Consider the following 22,220-nt stretch of genomic DNA (forward strand, 5'->3'; position numbering starts at 1 on the left):
CTGGAAAACTTTTCATAAAAAGTGGACTAAATGTTCAGTCGAGCTGTTGCAGGTTTCCAATATTTGTTTATATTATTTGTCTTTTTATATTTGATTTATTGTAATTGTATATCTTATTATGCAAAGATCTAAATTTGTATTTCTTAATGTTTGTTAACAAACTTAACTTTCTGTGATGTTTTTGTGTTATTGTGTGATAATATTTGTGTATTATCTTTATTTTCTTAAACCTTACGAAATGTTTCTAAAATAAATGTTTGTTTCTCAATACTTTAATTTTGCTTTCTGTGAGGGGAGAATTTCGGCAGGCAAGAAACTAGCCTTGCCGAAATCATCCCCCCCTTCTAATTTCCTTAATTTTGTGGCTAGAGTCAAATACTTTCTGTGGCACACACTACTGGTCAACATGAGCTACCAAAATTATTCTGAAGTGTGCCAGACCTTGCAGTCCCAAGATAGAAGGGGGAAGAATTTCGGCAGGCAAGAAAATAGCCTTGCCGAAATCCTCCCCCCGTCCCTTCTAATTTCCTTAATTTTGTGGCTAGAGTCAAATACTTTCTGTGGCACACACCACTGGTCAACATGAGCTACCAAAAGTATTCTGAAGTGTGCCAGGCCTTGCAGTCCCAAGCTAGAAGGGGAGGGGGGAGAATTTCAGCTGGCAAGAAAGTAGCCTTGCCGAAATCCTCCCCACTTCTAATATCCTTAATTTTGTGGCTAGAGTCAAATACTTTCTGTGGCACACACTAATGGTCAACATGAGCTACCAAAATTATTCTGAAGTGTGCCAGGCCTTGCAGTCCCAAGTTAGAAGGGGAGGGGGAAGAATTTCGGCAGGCAAGAAAGTAGCCTTGCCGAAATCCTCCCCACTTCTAATATCCTTAATTTTGTGGCTAGAGTTAAATACTTTCTGGTCAACATGAGCTACCAAAATGATTCTGACGTGTGCCAGGACTTGCTGTCACGCGTGCTCCCTCTCTGGCCTCTAGGTCACTAGGCTGCTCGTCATGGCGCACACCTGTCACCATTGTCACGCACATCAGCGCATTATGACACTCACCTAGACTCCATCACCTCCTTGATTACCTGCCCTATTTATGTCACCCCCTTAGGTTCCTTCCCCAGGCGTCATTGTTTCTGTTTCTGTGTCATGTCTGTGCGTTGTTGGTGTTTTCTTGTTTTGTATTATGTTACGTTTATTTATTAAAACACAAATTCCTGAACTTGCTTCACGACTCTCAGCGCACATCGTTACGCTTTGCAGTCCCAAGATAGATGGGGGGAGAATTTCGGCTGGCAAGGAAATGGCCTTGCCTAGCCCCCCCCTTCTAATTTCCATACTTTTGTGGCTAGAGTCAAATACTTTCTGTGGCACATGTCAGAGTCAAATACTTTCTATAGAACAAACTTCACGTCAAGATAGGCATCCGAAATTAATAATTAATGTATGTGTGATATATTAAACATAGAGGAGGGAGTAAAATGTAGGCAAGCAATAAACATTTCCGAACAACTACTAGTCGAATAAGACATGGGAGAGATGACGAATCTTGGCAAAGATATGTATTTATAGACTAATACACTTAAAACAAATAGCCAAACCGAAAACTGCAGACATTACTAGTGCCTCCAGCGTGATCAAACCGACATTTGCGTTCACGCGAAGGGGGGGGATTCTGGCAGGGGGGAGCTTTTTGGCACACATCAACAGCTGGAAAACAACGACAGTTTCTTGAAATGTACACAAAATAATTAAAAAAGGTTTGACTGCTAAATGGTAGTCCCTGTTCTCCTGCATTCTTGTTTAACTTTTGTAAGTTAAGTGGCGGTTTGTTGGGGAGAAGAACGTCAAGGAAAGATTTGCTAGCTAGCTACTGTAACGTTAGTTAGCTACAGTACTTGCTAATTTAGCTGGCTAATGTTAGCTCTTTGTAATCCTCCATGGACATCTTACATTTTCATGTTGACCTGTTGTAGCAGACATTTGATTTATGTTTAGTTAATTATAGTAAATACGTGTGTGTGTGTGTGAGAGATATGATCACTAACCTTAGAAAACATTGTCATGCTAACTGTGTATCTGTAAGTGAGAGAAAGCAGGGGAGAGATGATGATTATGATCACAATAACTTACAGAAAAGATTGTCATCATGTCAACCGTGTGTGTGTGTGTGTGTGAGAGAGAAATATGATACATGAATACACAAAACATTGATTGACTGTTTGTGTGGGTAAGACATTAAGCTAGACTAATTGTTGGAAGTTGTACCCAATTTGGATGTGATTTTCTTCATTTATCAGAGATCTTTGTATTTTTGTGTATTTTGTATTTGAGAATACCATATTTTGCCAGTCCCTGCTTCCCCTCAACACATTCTAACGTGACACATCTCAACTGCCTTTGTCAATTCTTGATTCTCTGTTTTTGCAGGAATCTTCTAGCTTGGATGACAGGATGGAGGAGGAAACAAAGGGAAGGAAGTTATCCAGCCGGCTGACTAAAAAATGTAAATAGCCTATTCTTTGCTGTCTATCTCTCTCCGCCTCTGTCTGACTGCCAAATTGCTGAGGGACAGCATAGTCAATGTACTTGCTAGGCTAAGCCTAACTTAGTGAAGACCTTAGGTAATGGTTAATCATGATTTGTCTCTGTCTTTACAGTTCCTGAAACATGTCAATGACCTGATGTATGGCCTCTACAGCAGTGCTTGGCCACCCACTGAGTTACCAGTGACCTTTTCTGCCACATCCCAGGGAAAGGAGAGAGCAGAACCACCCCGCCTTAAATCCATACTCATTGACAGTAAGTTGTGTGCAAAATGTTGATGTTTGATACTCTGATCTTCAATGTGTATAGATTCCTACTAACCAGCTTTGTAAGAACTACAGTAGGCTTGTACTAGCTATGCTGATGATCATGAACGTTTTTTCTCTGCATCAGGTCTCACTGAGACTGGATTTCCCAAGAGACATGCTATACCCTTTTGGGTTCCATGTAGAACCTTTTCCACAGATGGTTCTACCTGGAACCAAAAAGGGTTCTCTGGGGACAGCCAAATAACAATTCTTTTTATTAGAGTGTAGTATAAGTAAACTCAGCAAGAAAAGAAACGTCCCTTTTTCAGGACCCTGTCTTTCAAAGATAATTCCTAAAAATTCAAATAACTTCACAGATCTTCATTGTAAAGGGTTTAAACACTGTTTTCCATGCTTGTTCAATGAACCATAAACAATTAATGAACATGCACCTGTGGAACGGTCGTTAAGACACTAACAGCTTACAGACGGTAGGCAATTAAGGTCACAGTTATGAAAACTTAGGACAATAAAGAGGCCTTTCTACTGACTCTGAAAAACACCAAAAGAAAGATGCCCAGGGTCCCTGCTCATCTGCGTGAACGTGCCTTAGGCATACTGCAAGGAGGCATGAGGACTGCAGGTGTGGCCAGGACAATAAATTGCAATATCCGTACTGTAAGACGCCTAAGACAGTGCTACAGGGAGACAGGATGGACAGCTGATCGTCCTCGCAGTGGCAGACCACATGTAACAACACCTGCACAGGATTGGTACATCCGAACATCACACCTGCTGGACAGGTACAGGATGGCAACAACAACTGCCCGAGTTACACCAGGAACGCACAGTCCCTCAATCAGTGCTCAGACTGTCTGCAATAGACTGAGAGGGGCTGGACTGAAGTCTTGTAGGGCTGTTGTAAGTCAGGTCCTTACCAGACATCACCGGCAACAACGTTGCCTATTGGCACAACCCACCGTCACTGGACCAGACAGGACTGGCAAAAAGTGCTCTTCACTGACGAGCCGCGGTTTTGTCTCACCAGGGGTGATGGTCGGATTCGCGTTTATCATCCAAGGAATGAGCATTACACCGAGGCCTGTACTCTGAAGCGGGATCGATTTGGAGGTGGAGGGTTCGTCATGTTCTGGGGCAGTGTGTCACAGCATCATCGGACTGATCTTGTTGTCATTGCAGGCAATGTCAACGCTGTGCGTTACAGGGAAGATATCCTCCTCCCTCAGGTGGTACCCTTCCTGCAGGCTCATCCTGACATGACCCTCCAGCATGACACTGCCATCACGCACAGAATGAGCAGTATGGCTGATTTCCTGCAAGACAGGAATGTCAGTGTTCTGCCATGGCCAGCGAAGAGCCTGGATCTCAATCCCATTGAGCATGTCTAGGACCTGTTGGATCGGAGGGTGAGGGCTAGGGATATTCCCCCCAGAAATGTCAGGGAACTTGCAGGTGCATTGGTGGAAGAGTGGGGTAACATCTCACAGCAAGAACTGACAAATCTGGTGCAGTCCATGAGGAGGAGATGCACTGCAGTGCTTAATGCAGCTGGTGACCACACCAGATACTGACTGTTACTTTTGATTTTGACCCCCCCTTTGTTCAGGGACACACTATTCCATTTATGTTAGTCACATGTCTGTGGAGCTTTTTCAGTTTATGTCTCAGTTGTTGAATCTTATGTTCATACAAATATTTACACATGTTAAGTTTGCTGAAAATAAACGCAGTTGACAGTGAGAGGACGTTTTTTTGTTGTTGCTGAGTTTAGATCCAATTGAAATAGCACCGCTTCTAATAACTTAAAGCAAATCAAATCCAATTTTAACTCACCTTTTTTTTCAGTTACAAAACTCTTGTGAAATGATTCAACAGACACCTCCCTTGGTGAGTCATGTAAAGTTTCTCCCATTTCTCTCTTGCTCATTCTCTCTGTCGCTCACGCAAACTCACACACGTGTGCAATTGCAAAGAAGAGGAAGAGATTTGCCAATTACATCCATTTCTAACACTGTTTGTTGCAGGAATGATATGACAGACATCTCTAAGCTATATAACTGCTACAAAATTCTTCAACTAGTACCATGGAAATACTTTTAGCCAGCTGAGTCCACAAAGTTTCTTCAAGAATGTCCTTTTATAGTTTACTTATTAAATCTCAAATTTATAAAGTTGTAATGCGCTGATTCTCTTCACTTCAGATCTGAATCATCACATGACTCTTCGAGAGGGCCACAACACTCCAGATCGCCTTCTGTGCTGAGGTCCTTGATGAGGATCTACCCCATCACACCACTTTTATTAATCATTAAACAAATACAACAATGGGCCTTTATATACTCCCAGTATTTCTATGCATGTAATTTCTGTGGGTGAATTATGAAACAATTACTGCATGCAGATGTGCAAAAAATTGATGTAGATTCGTTTTTTCCATTGCTTGATCTATTTTAAATGTAAGAATATGATGCAGATTAACTTTAGTTAGTAACTATGGAAACAAATAGAAATGTAATGAAACATGTTTTCAATATCCAACTTTATCCTCTGCAAAACTTTTACAGTACACTCTTAGAAAAAAAGGGGCTATCTAGGACCTAAAAGGGTTATTCGTCTGTCCCCCTAGAAGAACCCTGTTTGGTACAGAATCAATGTGCGGTAGTACAGGTTAGTCGAGGTAATTTGTACATGTAGGTAGGGGTAAAGTGACCACGCATTGATAATAAACAGTGAGTAGCAGCAGTTAAAAACAATGTAAATAGTCCGGGTGGCTATTTGATTAATTGTTCAGCAGTCTTATGGCCTGGGGGTAGAAGCTGTTAAGGTCATTTGGACCTAGACTTGGCGCTCCGGCACCGCTTACCGTGCGGTAGCAGAGAGAACAGTCAATGACTTTGGTGCCTGGAGTCTTTGACAATTTTTTGGGCCTTCCTCTGACACCACCTAGTCCGCCTAGGTCCTGAATGGCGGGAAGGCCCAGTGATGTACTGGACCGTACGCACTATCATCTGTAGCGCCTTACGGTTGGATGCCGAGCAGATTCCATACCAGGCGGTGATGCAACCGGTCAGGATGCTCTCGGTGGTGCAGTTGTAGAACTTTTTGAGGATCTGGGGACCCATGCCAAATCTTTTCAGTCTCCTGAGGGGGAAAAGGTGTTGTCGTGCCCTCTTAACAACTGTCTTAGTGTGTTTGGACCATGATAGTTTGTTGGTGATGTGGACATCAAGGAACTTGAAACTCTCGACCCGCTCCACTACAGCCCTGTCGATGTGAAGCGGGGCTGATCAGGCCTACCACTGTTGTGCAAAGTACAGATGAGACAACCAACATAAAAAAATGCATTTTACATTCAAACAGGCAGACCATGAGGACAGATATAATTTGTTCTCAGAACAAGGTGCCAATATTTATGTTTATGACACTACCCCTCTTCCCCTGGGTGTGTGGTGTGGACATATAACACAAAGTTAGCCTAAGATAGAAAATATGGAAATATTGACATAGTTTCACAGGTAATTTGAGTTTCCCACAAAGATCAAATTTCCCCAAAACATAAGGACCATCTTTACCATTTACGATTATTTTTATGTTTTTGTGTAACAGGTCAACCATTTCTCTTCTCCTAAGGCCTGATCAGCCCCGCTTCACATCGACAGGGCTGTAGTGGAGCGGGTCGAGAGTTTCAAGTTCCTTGATGTCCACATCACCAACAAACTATCATGGTCCAAAGACACCAAGACAGTCGTTGGACGCACTTTTATTGTACAGTACAATTAAATGTAGTTACTCATATTATGAACATTATGGTAGTTGAGGCGTGGTTACATGGGCTGATTTACATATCAGTGCATATACTTGGCCATGTACATATTCAAAACAGTCCACCATTATCGACTGGCGATACAAGAGGAGTCTCAAGCAACTGTTTACGCCAACGTTTTGAAACTGATAAGAGGTAAAACAACAATCGTACAGGATTATTTTAGGACGTGATTGAAAAATGCTCTTTATCGGTGAAATACTGCTACGTTTTTTTTAACGTAAAGGGCAGTAAAGCCCTCTTTAGAGTCTGTATGATGTGTTATTTTTCTTGTTTGGTAACCAACTAAACCTTAGTTAAGGCGATATGTTAAGCGTGTTTTGGTCTTTCTCGCTCAACCGCTGGTTTACCAAATTATGCTCTTGTCATAATGTAACATTAAGTGTAACTAAATACGGTATCATACTGAGGTCCAGAATGACGTCGTTACCCACGATACGTTGTCAAAAGGTGGCGCTATATCCCCCTATTATTTAATCGTATTTTCCTCCAGTGTAGGCTCAGTTTCAAACATCACGACTTAAATTCAACATCCATTTTCAATTCCTTCCCTTTTTCCCCTCATCAGCTAATGGCCCTCTCAGGCTGGGTGTGTTTGGTGACAGGTGCCTCTCGTGGCATTGGAAGAGGCATTGCCCTGCAGCTGTCAGAGGCAGGAGCTACTGTCTACATCACTGGCCGACAGGAGAAGACCCTGAAGGAAACTGCTGCTCAGGTGAACTTTCATACTTTCATGTGTACTAAATGTCCCTAGTACACATAAAAGCTTAATGGAGGTCTCGTGAGAAAGGTGACAAACGAGGCTGAAAGATATTTCCACTGAATACTGTTGTTGGGGGGGGGGGTCAGAGAGACAATTAGAAGACATATTGACCACTGTTGTTTGGTTGAAGACTAATTAACCACTTTCAATCTCCAATCTCAATGGCAGGTGAAGGAGAGGGGTGGGAACTGTGTGCCAGTTGTATGTGATTCTTCAAGTGATGAAGACCTAAAATATCTATTTGATCAAATCCAACGTGAGCAGAATGGCAGACTGGACATCCTAGTGAACAACGCCTATGCTGGTGTACAGGTCAGTGACATCGTTGCAGGGAAAACTGTCAATAGACAGGGTTTGTAAAAACAACACTGGTTGTTTGAAGTGACATTAGTGTATGGAGAGGGAATTTCAATCACCTTATCAAAAAAGTGTAAAAAGTCTTTATGACTAATGACGATGATGATTTCTAATGTTATTTCAGGCTATTTTCACTAACATGGGGAAGAAGTTCTGGGAAACCGATCCAACCATATGGGATTCCATAAACAACACTGGCCTTAGGTACTCTCTCATTAGTTTAGTAAGATCTTACTTTGAACTGCACCCTATTGCAGTGTTTCAGTCTCTTTGTTCTGATGGGCAGACCGCTTTCAGCTTCTGACAGTCAACTCCACCTTATACTCACAAGTCGGTAGCAGATAAGTAGATAACAGTGCTTTGGTTATCTGTAAGCTTTGACACTTTGCATTTATTTCTGTCAGGGGACACTATTTCTGCTCAGTGTATGCTTCACGGATGATGGTGGCACAGGGCAGGGGCTTGATTGTGGTCATCTCTTCTATGGGAGGGTTGAGGTATCTCTTCAATGTGTCATATGGGGTTGGTAAGGCTGCGGTGAGTTCTGCCATCTCTCCTAATTATTAATTATCTGCTCACCTCAATGACATTTCCTATTTTTAGTGTGAAATAACTGTAGTCATCCAAAGTAACACAGATCTTGAACATATCACTCCCTCTTTTAAGTTCAAGTTTGTGTGTTAGAGTTTGTTCAACTTTCAACAAGTGCATTTTATGCTTTATTTTTATCTCAGCTCTGATACTCTAATCCATATCCTCTCCAGTGTGACAGGCTAGCTGCAGACACAGCAGTTGAGCTGAGAAGCAGGGGAGTGGCCTCTGTCAGCCTGTGGCCGGGAGCAGTTCAGACAGAGCTGGTGTCTCAACTCATCATTGAGAAGGATGCTCCACCAGGCGTTGATCCTAAGGTAGATGATAAACCATTAGTCAGCGCCTAAAATTTACTTTTTGGTCCACCAGCCACTGTGGCAGGTAGATTTAAAAAATCTACCCTTTAAGGGCGGGAGGTTACCGTGGTAATGGGGCCACTGTGTGTGTGTGTGTGTGTGTGTGTGTGTGTGTGTGTGTGAGAGATGGGCTCTGACTAGGGCGTCTCCGCTATCAGTTAAAGCAGCAGACTCAAACTAACTTTGAAAAACAACCTGAGCTTTTGAACAAAACTATATCAATAGCCAGTGTAACTGGTGTGAAATGGCTAGCTAGTTAGCAGGGTGCGCGCTAATAGGGTTTCAATCGGTGACATCACTTGCTCTGAGATCTTGAAGTAGTTGTTTCCCTTGCTCTGCTTTTCTGGAGCAATGGGTAACGATGCTTTGTGGGAGGCAGTTGTTGATGTGTGCAGAGGGTCCCTGGTTCGAGCCCGGGTAAGGGCGAGGGCTGGAAGGAAAACTGTACACCAAGAAACACGAAGACAAAGTCTCACTTTGTAGACTTTCGAGTAAATTAGACAACTTTTATGCCTGTGCGCAGCGCCTACAAAAAGGAATATATCAGCACTTCACTCAGAGTGCACAGCTCTCCATCCAGGCGGTGTTGCTGCGTGAGGGGGGATATAGGATTCATATTTCTTTGTGTGACTAGCAGTTATGAAAGAAAACAGCAGAAATACTTTGAAAACAGGTACTGCAGCATTTTTGTACTATAAATCGCAATATGCACATGTGCTCATACTTGACTTTTGACAATTTTTATTTGCAAATGTCATGCTCGCACTGTAGAGCCTGGCAAATTGACCAACTGCCAACATGGCTGGTGAAATAGACATTCTTACCTGCCAATACTTAAATCTACCTGCATTTGGCTGATGGCGGTGTTCATTTTATGCCTTGATTAGAGTATTGCCATTCAGTATGGGTGGTTTGAGAGGCTGATGCAGTTTTCTCCAAGTTCAGTAACCTGGAAATAAGGCTGTGCGGCTTGTGCACCAGATTATTTGCAAAATTATACATTTTCATAGGCTTTACTAGTTCTTATTCTCTCTTACTGTATTGAGTTTGTGGAAATGACATAACTCCCTGTTTCTCTCAGTTCAGAGCCTTCTTTGCCAATGGAGAAACCACAGAGCTGAGTGGGAAGTGCATTGTTGAGCTGGCGAAAGGTACATTATGCTACAGCATGTACATGGCCATGCACCATTATATTTCTACAGTTGATAATAAAGCCACATTTTTATTAAAATGGAAAAAAATCAACAAAAGTAGCTTCTAAGCAAAATACAATTTCTCAAGCAAGAATTTAGCTATGACTGTCTGGGAGTGGCCTGAGAGAGGAGCCTAATGGGAGGGTTGTGTAACCTGAAAAAAATATTTTATTGGCAGAGAGGATGGCAAACTCTTTGTTATTGGTCTATTAACTTATACCATGACGTCCAAAAATCCCACTCAGCCAAACAAGCTGAAATTTCAGGCGTTTTCTTTTTTTTCATACAGCTCTTACACTAAAGGTGTAAACATTTTAGCAGTCGTGCTTATCCAGAGCGACTTACAGTAGTGAGTGCATACATTTTCATACTTCATTTTTCATACTGGGCCCCCATGGGAATTGAACCCACAACCAACTGAGCTACACGAGACCATAATTTTCACAATTTTACAGTATTATTGCAAACTCAGTGTGGATACATACATGCATACAGTTGAAGTCGGAAATTTACATACACTTTGGTTAAATGAAAACAACTCGTTTTTCAACCACTCCACAAATTTATTGTTAACAAACTAGAGTTTTGGCAAGTCGGTTAGGACATCTACTTTGTGCATGACACAAGTAATTGTTCCAACAATTGTTTACAGACAGATTATTTCACTTAGAATTCACTGTATCATAATTCCATTGGGTCAGAAGTTTACATACACTAAGTTAACTGTGCCTTCAAGCAGCTTGGAAAATTCCAGAAAATTATGTCATGGCTTTAGAAGCTTCTGATAGGCTAATTGACATCATTTGAGTCAATTGTAGGTGTACCTGTGGATATATTGCAAGGCCTATCTTCCAACTCAGTGCCTCTTTGCTTGACATCATTGGAAAATCTAAAGAAATCAGCCAAGACCTCAGAAAAATTATTGTAGACCTCCACAAGTCTGGTTCATCCTTGAGAGCAATTTCCAAACACCTGAAGGTACCACATTCATCTGTACAAACAATAGTACGTAAGTATAAACAACATGGGACCACGCAGCCGTCATACCACTCAGGAAGGAGATGCGTTCTGTCTCCTAGAGATTAACGTACTTTGGTGCGAAAAGTGCAAATCAATCCCAGAACAACAGCAAAGGACCTTGTGAAGATGCTGGAGGAAATGGGTACAAAAGTATCTACAGTGCCTTGCAAAAGTATTCGGCCCCCTTGAACTTTTCGACCTTTTGCCACATTTCAGGCTTCAAACATAAAGATATAAAACTGTAATTTTTTGTGAAGAATCAACAACAAGTGGGACACAATCATGAAGTGGAACGAAATTTATTGGATATTTCAAACTTTTTTAACAAATAAAAAACTGAAAAATTGGGCGTGCAAAATTATTCAGCCCCCTTAAGTTAATACTTTGTAGCGCCACCTTTTGCTGCGATTACAGCTGTAAGTCGCTTGGGGTATCTCTATCAGTTTTGCACATCGAGAGACTGAAATTTTTGCCCATTCCTCCTTGCAAAACAGCTCGAGCTCAGTGAGGTTGGATGGAGAGCGTTTGTGAACAGCAGTTTTCAGTTCTTTCCACAGATTCTCGATTGGATTCAGGTCTGGACTTTGACTTGGCCATTCTAACACCTGGATATGTTTATTTGTGAACCATTCCATTGTAGATTTTGCTTTATGTTTTGGATCTGTTGGAAGACAAATCTCTGTCCCAGTCTCAGGTCTTTTGCAGACTCCATCAGGTTTTCTTCCAGAATGGTCCTGTATTTGGCTCCATCCATCTTCCCATCAATTTTAACCATCTTCCCTGCCCCTGCTGAAGAAAATCAGGCCCAAACCATGATGCTGCCACCACCATGTTTGACAGTGGGGATGGTGTGTTCAGGGTGATGAGCTGTGTTGCTTTTATGCCAAACATAACGTTTTGCATTGTTGCCAAAAAGTTTGATTTTGGTTTCATCTGACCAGAGCACCTTCTTCCACATGTTTGGTGTGTCTCCCAGGTGGCTAGTGGCAAACTTTAAACAACACTTTTTATGGATATCTTTAAGAAATGGCTTTCTTCTTGCCACTCTTCCATAAAGGCCAGATTTGTGCAGTATACAACTGATTGTTGTCCTATGGACAGAGTCTCCCACCTCAGCTGTAGATCTCTGCAGTTCATCCAGAGTGATCATGGGCCTCTTGGCTGCATCTCTGATCAGTCTTCTCCTTGTATGAGCTGAAAGTTTAGAGGGACGGCCGGGTCTTCGTAGATTTGCAGTGGTCTGATACTCCTTCCATTTCAATATTATCGCTTGCACAGTGCTCCTTGGGATGTTTAAAGCTTGGGAAATCTTTTTGTATCCAAATCCGGCTTTAAACTTCTCCACAACAGCATCTCGGACCTGCCTGGTGTGTTCCTTGTTCTTCATGATGCTCTCTGCGCTTTAAACGGACCTCTGAGACTATCACAGAGCAGGTGCATTTATACGGAGACTTGATTACACACAGGTGGATTCTATTTATCATCATTAGTCATTTAGGTCAACATTGGATCATTCAGAGATCCTCACTGAACTTCTGGAGAGAGTTTGCTGCACTGAAAGTAAAGGGGCTGAATAATTTTGCACGGCCAATTTTTCAGTTTTTTTTATTTGTTAAAAAAGTTTGAAATATCCAATAAATTTCGTTCCACTTCATAATTGTGTCCCACTTGTTGTTGATTCTTCACAAAAATTACAGTTTTATATCTTTGTTTGAAGCCTGAAATGTGGCAATAGGTCAAAGTTCAAGGGGGCCGAATACTTTCGCAAGGCACTGTATATCCACAGTAAAACGAGTCCTATATTGACATAACCTGAAAGGCCGCTCAGCAAGGACGAAGCCACTGCTCCAAAACCGCCATAAAAAAGCCAGACTATGGTTTGCAACTGCACATGGGGACAAAGATTGTACTTTTTGGAGAAATGTCCTCTGGTCTGATGAAAGAAAAATAGAACTGTTTGGACATAATGACCATCGTTATGTTTGGAGGAAAAAGGGGGAGGCTTGCAAGCCGAAGAACACCATCCCAACCGTGAACCACGGGGGTGGCAGCATCATGTTGTGGGGGTGCTTTGCTGCAGGAGGGACTGGTGCGCTTCACAAAATCGATGGCATCATGAGAAAGGAAAATTATGTGGATATATTGAAGCAACATCTCAAGACATCAGTCAGGAAGTTAAAGCTTGGTCACAAATGAGTCTTCCAAATGGACAATGACCCCAAGCATACTTCCAAAGTTGTGGCGAAATGGCTTAAGGGCAACAAAGTCAAGTTATTGGAGTGGCCATCACAAAGCCCTGACCTCAATCCCATAGAACATTTGTGGGCAGAACTGAAAAAGCGTGTGTGAGCAAGGAGGCCTACAAACCTGACTCAGTTACACCAGCTCTGTCAGGAGGAATGGGCCAAAATTCACCCAACTTATTGTGGGAAGCTTGTGGAAGGCTACCTGAAACATTTGACCCCAAGTTTAAATTGTTTAAGGCAATGCTACCAAATACTAATTGAGTGTATGTAAACTTCTGACCCACTGGGAATGTGATGAAAGAAAGCTGAAATAAATCATTCTCTCTACTATTATTCTAACATTTCACATTCTTAAAATAAAGTGGTGATCCTGACTGACCTAAGACGGGGCATTTTTACTAGGATTAAATGTATTTGGCTAAGGTGTATGTAAACTTCCGACTTCAACTGTATATATAAACACATAAACACAGGAAAATCACTTTTTTTGACTGACTATCCTTTGAAGATTACATTGTTTTAGATCTGGGCTTTCACCTTTACTGTTTCGATTTGCAGATTTGTCATTCCAAAGTTTTATTTGTGTTTTGCATTCTTTTTATGATTTGAAGATAAAAACCTGATGTCGCTGTCAGGAAAAGTGTTGATGACCTGTGACCTGTCTAGACGATACGGAATACAAGATGTTGACGGTAAAATATCACTCCCATCACTAATTTTAGTAAAGTGAACGGTGATCATGCACATTTCCAATAGGCTAAATATCGAGGGTAGGCTATTATTTGAATGCAGGTGACATGATGATCGGTGGTGCTTGGCTGCCAATTATCATATAAAATGATATTGCTCTTAAGCCATATGCCATCATATAACCCCCTGTCCACTTAATCAGCAAACTCTTGTCTAGAGAGCATGTGCCAAAACCAGATTGTGCAAGTTTGCTATTTATTGCAACAGTTTTTGTGACAAACCATCGGTAGAGTTGAAAATGCAATGGAAACCCATTTAACTTGTCTTTTATTCAGTGCATTGGAACTTATGTGCACTCTGTCATCATGCACAGCCTTTTATCTGCAACAAGTCAGTTTGATGGCAACACCTCTAGTGGGAAAATGTGCATATATTTTACAATATTCACATAAATCTGTCGCCAATTGGATGGAAACCTAGCTATTGTAGTGTGTATACATTTATTATTATTCCCCCCCCAAAAAAAGATATCTATTTGCATACAGAACTGTACATAGGCCTACACAACACACTCTGTCTTAATCTTTTACGTACTACTCCCTCTTTCTTTCAGGCCGCAGTGTGACTGACTACACCTCCCTTAAATTCCTCCTGACCCAGGTCCCATATCTTTCCTGGCTCTCCTCGATGGTACCCTCATTCTTCCGGGTTCCTCGGTTTGTTCTTACCCTCACCAACGGACGTTTCTGAGCCACCCCAAACTCCTCTGTGACACACAGATTACTGCAGTGTCAGTAATGTACATTTATATGGTATTCCTATACATATAATACTAAATCATTTATAATTCTGTGTTCATATGCATAAGAAGGATTTGCACCAGTGTACTGAATGTACCGTATTATGAATATTACAAGAGTTTATAAGCTTGTATGTGATTAAACTTGTCTATTGCCTCTGACTGACATAAATACATACATACATACATACATACATACATACATACATACATTGGGAAATGCCCCATACAGTACATGTCAAAACCAATGAGTGGAATGGTATCCAATACATCAAACACATGGTTTCCATGTGATTGATGCCATTCCATTCTCTCTGTTCCAGCCATTTTTATGAAATGTCCTCACCTTAACAGTCAAAACAAAAGGACTGATAACTTTCTTTGACAAAATGCTATTTTTGAGGTGATCAAAATGAAGGTATGCTGAATAAAAAAAATGAAGTTATGACTATAACACTATACTGAATATTTCATCGTATGAAGAGAAATTCCAGCTGTGACGTTTTTCTGCATTTAAAAACACTTAAGCAAATGTGAGCGCATTTTGTAATACTGATATGTAAATAAAATTCTCTACATTCCTATACCAACTTCATACTATTTGTTATGTCTGTGAAGCAGGCTCTTTACTTTTCACTCATCTAGCAAACTGGGGCCATATTTGCGAACATTAGAAACCGTTTCTCCGGCCTCACAAGTGGTGCAGCGGTCTAAGGCACTGCATCGCACTGCTTGAGGCGTCAGTACTGACCCAGATTCGATGTCAGGCTGTGTCACAGCCGGCCGTGACCGGGAGACCCATGAGGCGGCGCACAATTGGCCCAGTGTCATCCGGGTTAGGGGAGGGTTTGGTCGGGATTTATTTTGTGTCTTTGCAAGCTGACCTCGGTTGCCAGCTGGACGGTGTTTCCCCCGACACATTGGTGCAGCTGGCTTCCGGGTTAAGCGAGCGGTGTGTCAAGAACGAGTGAGGCTTGGTAGGGTTGTGTTTTGGAGGACGCAAGGCTCTTGACTTTCGCCTCTCCCAAGTCCGTAGGGGAGTTGCAGCGATGGGACAAGACTAACTACCAATTGGATATTACAAAAAAGGGGTAAAAGTTTTCTCCATCTCAAAATGCGCATCAGCCAATTAAAATCGTTGATTTTACTTGAACGTGATAGGTTACATTGTAGCTGGGCCCATCAGATAAACTTGTACACATCAAATATGGTGGATAAATAAGACTGTTTAACATTTAAAAAACTTGTCAGAGTCCTGTCTGTGTACTTTAGTAGGCGTTTCCTCTCGGTTCTCGCGGGAGTTCACAGTTCCGCCATAATATCTAGGATGCTGCTTGGGTCGTCACCAATGATGTGTATAAACTCTGGATGACTGACATGGGGCACTGTATTGAAGCCACCGCACAGCCTTCTTGGTACTCCTCAGTTGTTTACCTGTGATTTTTTTTTTTTTTTTACATTTATCTTATTAAATTACATCACCAGTCAGTGCGGATAGAGCAAGCAAGCTAGTTGTTTACATGCGTGATGGACAGATTAGTATAGCCTATGGCGCAAGATGTACCTGCAATTTTGCGGGTGGGGAGAGAGCAAGAGGGTTGAGGAGGAGGCTTGAAGCGCTGGGCATCTTGTTATGAATTAGGTCCAGAATTATACCTAGGAGGAGCGGGTTCAATTAATAATTAATAATAATAATCTTTACATTTTATGGTAAGCATTAGATTATAGCTTCGTTCAAAGGGAAGTTCTATCAAAATACATCATTATAAGTAAACGAAATCAACACATAAAACAGGCACTTAATCCTTTCAAACCCTTCATTCTGGGTTGACAATCCAATTTCTAAAACCATTGCAGTAGAATGGCTTAACTTAAGACCTTCACTTCATTCAGTTACACATATGCTTCTTTATGATCCAATTTCATTCATGGTAATACTATCATCATAATAAATCATAATAAAGGTTATACTTTTAACGGGAGTGAATCTAATTTCATTCATAATCATCATAATAAAGCTAGGTTATAATCAAAGGTTATAATCAACGGGAGTGAGTATATCAAAAATGCACACACATACACAAGATATCTGTAGATTCAGAGGTGAATAAATCTCCAAAGCTCTTACCGCAATCGGGTTGCATTGACATATGTTCCACGTAATATAGACAGATTATTGGTTTAGATGACATTACCTTCTAAACTTGTTAAAATGAAAACAACCTTCTATCATTACTCATCATCCTTCTCTACAGGGGGGAATGAAAGCTGATAGCTGCTGAGATCTTATTAGCCAGAGAGGCACAGATAGCCTTACAGCATGTTAGTAACACAATTAGGCAAACTAAGCAAAAAATGCACGCTGTAGCACATTGGGCAATTTGGGATCCCCAACTTCCAAACAGGGATTCCAACCAAGTTGCAAGCGTCCGCTCTGATTTTGGGGGATTTTTCTTAGCAACAGTGGCAATGTATTCAGCAAGATCAGTCACATTAGAAGAGTGGTCACCCTGAGGAAGGCACAGTGATGCCGAAACATTGGTAAATACCCATTCAATTGCTTGGAGTTTATACATGGAGTGTGCGACTTTCTTTATTTTGATAGTTTATAGTTTATTCGCCGTTAGTCGTCTCCACACAAACTATTTTTTCTGGGTGTGCGCCAGCTCATGTTTTTGAATCTGGGACCAAAGTACAACCTTCATTGTCAATCATTGCACAAGTTCCCCCTTGACCTGCCAGAAGAGAGGGTTTTGCAGAGCTAACTTACGCAATTATTTTTGTTCATTGCCAATTTTCTCTATGTGTCTAGAGATGTCACGAATTTGGTCTAGGGCACATGCAACTCCATACCCAGGGAAGAACACACCAAATAACCTGGAGGCAGGTGTGTGAGTGATGTCAGTTCGAGACCTCTTATCTCTCCTCATTCCAGGAGGTTTGTAGTCTCTTAACAGAGCCTTCAGATCCCTCTAATTATTTGGAACGGTTCTCATAGCTGTCACCACAAACCCAACAGCACCTCCCCAGTTCGAGGGAAGGCTATAGTAAGCCATCTTACCACACAGCCAATAGGTTCCATCAATAGGTTCCATTCGGAGCTCCTCACAAAGGGCTAATAACATTATAGACTGAAATACCATAAGTAACATTACCAGGTTCCCCAGTGTCGGCATTGTTAATGGTTAACTGTGGTTGTGTAATGCAGAAAATATCATTGGGTCAGGGTTATGTGGCATCTCTACTAAGAATGGAAAGTCCATTTGCACAGTCAGATTTACCCCTATGGGAACTCCCACAAGTGGTAAACCTGCTCCTACCTTAACTGGCCCCAACCCACACATCCAACACACTTTTTGTCCAGACGTAAGATTAGCAACCATTTCTGCTCTAGAGAGGAATAGATTGTCATCATGGTTATGGGGGGCCAGCAGGGCTCTCCTTCTCCGATGACCATCTACTTCTTGGCCACTACTCCGGGCCTGCGTTGTTCCCATTGGCTTAGGACTCATCTCATCTATTTCTGTCAGGTTTCCCACAAGAGGACAGCCTACTGTTCTTATTAGCACTCCTGTGCTAATGCAGAGGAGGGCCACACTGCACCACCGGAACTGGCGAGGGCCCATCTTCTTCTGGATCAGGAACTCGTCTGCAGTGCAACTCATGGATCCAGGTTTCTCTCTCAGCAACTTGGTACGGGCCTCTCCACCGGGGTTCCTTCCAACTCTTTCTCCTAAAGTCTTTCACCACCACGAAATCACCTGGATTCAAACAGTGTTCAGCTCCACCTGCTAGATTTGGCAAATTCACCCGGGAGAAAAGACTCTTAATATATTATTCCAAATAAGTTGGGTTCATGGAATGCCTCTGCTGATCCTATGCAGTATGCAGTAATCATGTGCCTATGAACCAGTGTCCTAGTAGGGAGTCCACTGTGTGCAGCTCACCCTGCACTAACATAACATGAGCATGTCTACTTCTGCTAAGCTTCCCAGTAAAGCAATGAAAACAATCAAGCATCCCAGAAAAGTGCAAAAAATAGCCCACGTTAACATATGTAGCTTAAGAAACAATGTTCATGAAATAAATAATTTGCTAGTAACAGATGACATTCATATTCTGACAATCTCTGAAACTCACTTAGATAATACCTTTGATGATACAGTGGTAGCAATAAATGGTTATAAACAAGCCAGAAATGCCAAAGGTGGAAGTGTTGCCATTTTATATTCAGAACCACATTCCTGTAAAGCTTAGAGAGGATCTCATGATACTGTTGAAGTAATATGGCTACAGGTTTATCTGCCTCACCTAAGGCCCATTCTGGTGGGAAGCTGCTATATAACAGTCAACAGAGAGGTATATTTTCTGGGTGATTTTAATATTGACTGGCTTTCATCAAGCTGTCAACTCAAGAAAAAGCTTCAAACTGTAACTAGTGCCTGCAACCTGGTTCAGGTTATCAGACCAACCTACCAGGGTAGTTACAAACAGCACAGGAATTAAATCATCAACATGTAGTGATCACATTTTATTAATGCTGCAGAAATTTGCATTAAAACAGTATCCAAATCCATCAGATGTAGTGATAACAATATAGTAGCCATATTTAGAAAAACCATAGTTCCAAAGGCTGGGCCTGATATACTGTATAAGAGGACATACAATATGTTTTGTAGTGATTCCTATGTTGTTGATGTAAATAATATTTGTTGGTCTGTGTTGTGTAATTTGGAGCAACCAGATGCGGCACTTGACACATTTATGAAATTGCTTATTCCAGTTACTAATAAGCATGCAACCATTAAGACAATTACTGTAAAAATTGTTAAATCCCTGTGGATTGATGAGGAATTAAAAAATTGTATGGTTGAGAGGGATGAGGCAAAAGGAATGGCAAATAAGTCTGGCTGCACAACCAATTGGCAAACGTACTGCAAATTGAGAAATCATGTGATGAAACTGAATAAAAAGAAGAAACTATACAATGAAACAAAGACAAATGATAGTAAAAACCTTTGGAGTACCTTAAATGAAATGTTCGGAAAAAAGGCAAACTCAGCTCCATCATTCATTAAAACAGATAGCTAATTCATCACAAAATCCACTGATATTGCCAATTACTTTAATGATTTTTTTCATTGGCAAGATTAGCAAACTTAGGCATGACATGCCAGCAACAAACGCTGATACTACACATCCAAGTATAAATATAACTGATCAAATTATGAAAGACAAGCATTGTAATTTTGAATTCCGTAAAGTAAGTGTGAAAGAAATGATTATTTTTTTGTCTATCATCAATGACAAGCCACCGAGGTCTGACAACTTGGATGGAAAATTACTGAGGATAATAGCGGACGATATTGCCACTCCTATTTGCCATATCTTCAATCTAAGCCTACTAGAAAGTGTGTGCCCTCAGGCCTGGAGGGATGCAAAAGTAATTATGTTACCCAAGAATAGTAAAGCCCCCTTTACTGGCTCAAATAGCCCACCAATCAGACTGTTATGAACCCTTCGTAACTTTTGTACTAAATTGTGTTTGACCAGATACAACTCTATTTTACTGTAAACAAATTGACAACAGCTGTTTTGTTAGACTTCAGTGTGGCTTTTGACATTATCGATCTGTCTGACAGAAAAACATATGTGTTATGGCTTTTCACCGCCTGCTATATTGTGGATAAAGAGTTACCTGTCTAACAGAATACAGAGGGTGTTCTTTAAAGGAAGCCTCTCCAACACAATCCAGGTAGAATCAGGAATTCCCCAGGGCAGCTGTCTAGGCCCCTTACTTTTAAAAACCATTACTAATGACATGCCATTGGCCTTGAGTAAAGCCAGTATGTCTATGTATGCGGATGACTCAACACTAAACAGGTCAGCTACTACAGCCAGTGAAATCACTGCAACACTTAACAAAGAGCTGCAGTTAGTTTCAGAATGGGTGGCAAGGAATAAGTTAGTCCTAAATATTTCAAAAACTAAAAGCATTGTATTTGGGGCAAATCATTCACTAAACCCTAAACCTCAACTAAATCTTGTAATAAACAATGTGGAAATTTAGCAAGTTGAGGTGACTAAACTGCTTGGTGTAACCCTGTCATTGACAAAACAGGCTGATACAACAATAGCTAAGATGGGGACAAGTCTATCCATAATAAAGGGCTGCTCAGACTTTTCAACAACACTATAAACAAGGCAGGTCCTACTGGCTCTAGTTTTGTCGCGCATAGACTACCGTTCAGTCATGTGGTCAGGTGCCACAAAGAGGGACCTCAGAAAATTACAATTGGCTCAGAACAGGGCAGCACGGCTGGCCGTTAAATGTACTTGTAGAGCTAACATTAATAATATGCATGTACATCTCTCATGGCTCAAAGTGAAGGAGAAACTGACTTCATCACTACTTGGTTTTGTAAGAAGTGTTGACATGCTGAATGCACGGAGGTGTCTGTTTAAACTACTAGCACACAGCTCGGAAACCCATGCATACCCCACAAGACATGCTACCAGAGGTCTCTTCACAATCCCCAAGTCAAGAACAGACTATGGGAGGCGCACAGTACTACATAGAGCCATGGCTACCTGGAACTCTATTCAACATCATGTAACTGATGCAAGCAGTGGAATCAGATTTAAAAACAGATGAAAATACACCTTATGGAACAGCAGGGACTGTGAAAAGAAACACACAGGCACAGACACATATACACATGATAAGACACACACTCTACACACACTTACACATGGATATTGTATTGTAAATATGTGATAGTGGAGTAGTGGCCTGAGGGAACACACTAAATAAATTGGGTAAAGCTTTATGAAATGTAATGTCATGTCATAATTTCAATTGTATATAACTGCCTTAATGTTGCTGGACCCCAGGAAGAGTAGCTGGAGATCCTTAATAAATACAAATACAAATAGAACAAAATGTATAAGAACTCATAAGCCTGTGTTAACCTCAGACCTTATTTAAGGCACTGATCCCAAAACCCCATTCTTTCCCCTATTAATTTCCTCCATAGGAATGGCCAATGAACCAGAAGTAGAAAGTGCTAACTCATATCCGTTTTTTAGGACTACAAGCTGGCGAGCTCTATTGGTGGCGTGATCCACTAAGGCGGTAAGACCAAAGACCCTATACGGAAAAGTAATATATGGCCATATATGACCTTATATACCAAAGTATATGACATATATTTAAAAAATATATGATCATACAGCGCATTCGGAAAGTATTCAGACCCCTTCCCTTCCACATGTTGTTAAGTTACAGCCTTATTCTAAAATTCATTGAATAAATGTTTTTCCTCATCAATCTACACACAATATCCGATAATGACAAAGTGAAAATAGGTTTTTAGACATTTTTTCAAATGTATTAAAAGTAAAAACAGAAATACCTTATTTACATAACAATTCAAGTGCATCCTCAGGTGCATCCTGTTTCCATTGATCATCCTTGAGATGTTTCTACAACTTCATTGGAGTCCACCTGTGGTAAATTCAATTGATTGGACATGATTTGGAAAGGCACACACCTGTCTATATAA

At 41.1% G+C, this 22,220-nt stretch overlaps 1 protein-coding gene and 1 pseudogene across 2 annotated transcripts; both read left to right on the forward strand.

The window, feature by feature from the left end:
• Positions 1-1,635: 1,635 nt before the first annotated feature.
• On the forward strand, positions 1,636-15,245 carry dhrs1 (dehydrogenase/reductase (SDR family) member 1). Of its 2 annotated transcripts, XM_014191267.3 has the most exons (13): positions 1,636-1,813; positions 2,432-2,507; positions 2,662-2,803; positions 4,663-4,704; positions 5,019-5,081; positions 7,209-7,355; positions 7,572-7,715; positions 7,885-7,964; positions 8,165-8,297; positions 8,525-8,668; positions 9,789-9,858; positions 13,778-13,858; positions 14,470-15,245. In XM_014191267.3, the coding sequence occupies exons 6-13, from the start codon at positions 7,212-7,214 to the stop codon at positions 14,604-14,606; spliced, it is 933 nt and encodes a 310-aa protein (XP_014046742.1). In that variant the 5' UTR covers positions 1,636-1,813; positions 2,432-2,507; positions 2,662-2,803; positions 4,663-4,704; positions 5,019-5,081; positions 7,209-7,211; the 3' UTR covers positions 14,607-15,245. The 2 variants fall into 2 exon arrangements, with proteins under 2 accessions (XP_014046742.1, NP_001134326.1); NM_001140854.1 differs by lacking the exons at positions 1,636-1,813; positions 2,432-2,507; positions 2,662-2,803; positions 4,663-4,704; positions 5,019-5,081 and adding an exon at positions 6,719-6,775 and having other exon boundaries at positions 14,470-14,816.
• Positions 2,813-4,652, forward strand: LOC145877569 (uncharacterized; annotated as a pseudogene).
• Positions 15,246-22,220: the final 6,975 nt, after the last annotated feature.

The sequence above is a fragment of the Salmo salar genome, chromosome 03, assembly GCF_965601325.2.
Source record: "Salmo salar chromosome 03, fSalSal1, whole genome shotgun sequence".
Taxonomy (NCBI): Eukaryota; Metazoa; Chordata; class Actinopteri; order Salmoniformes; family Salmonidae; genus Salmo; species Salmo salar.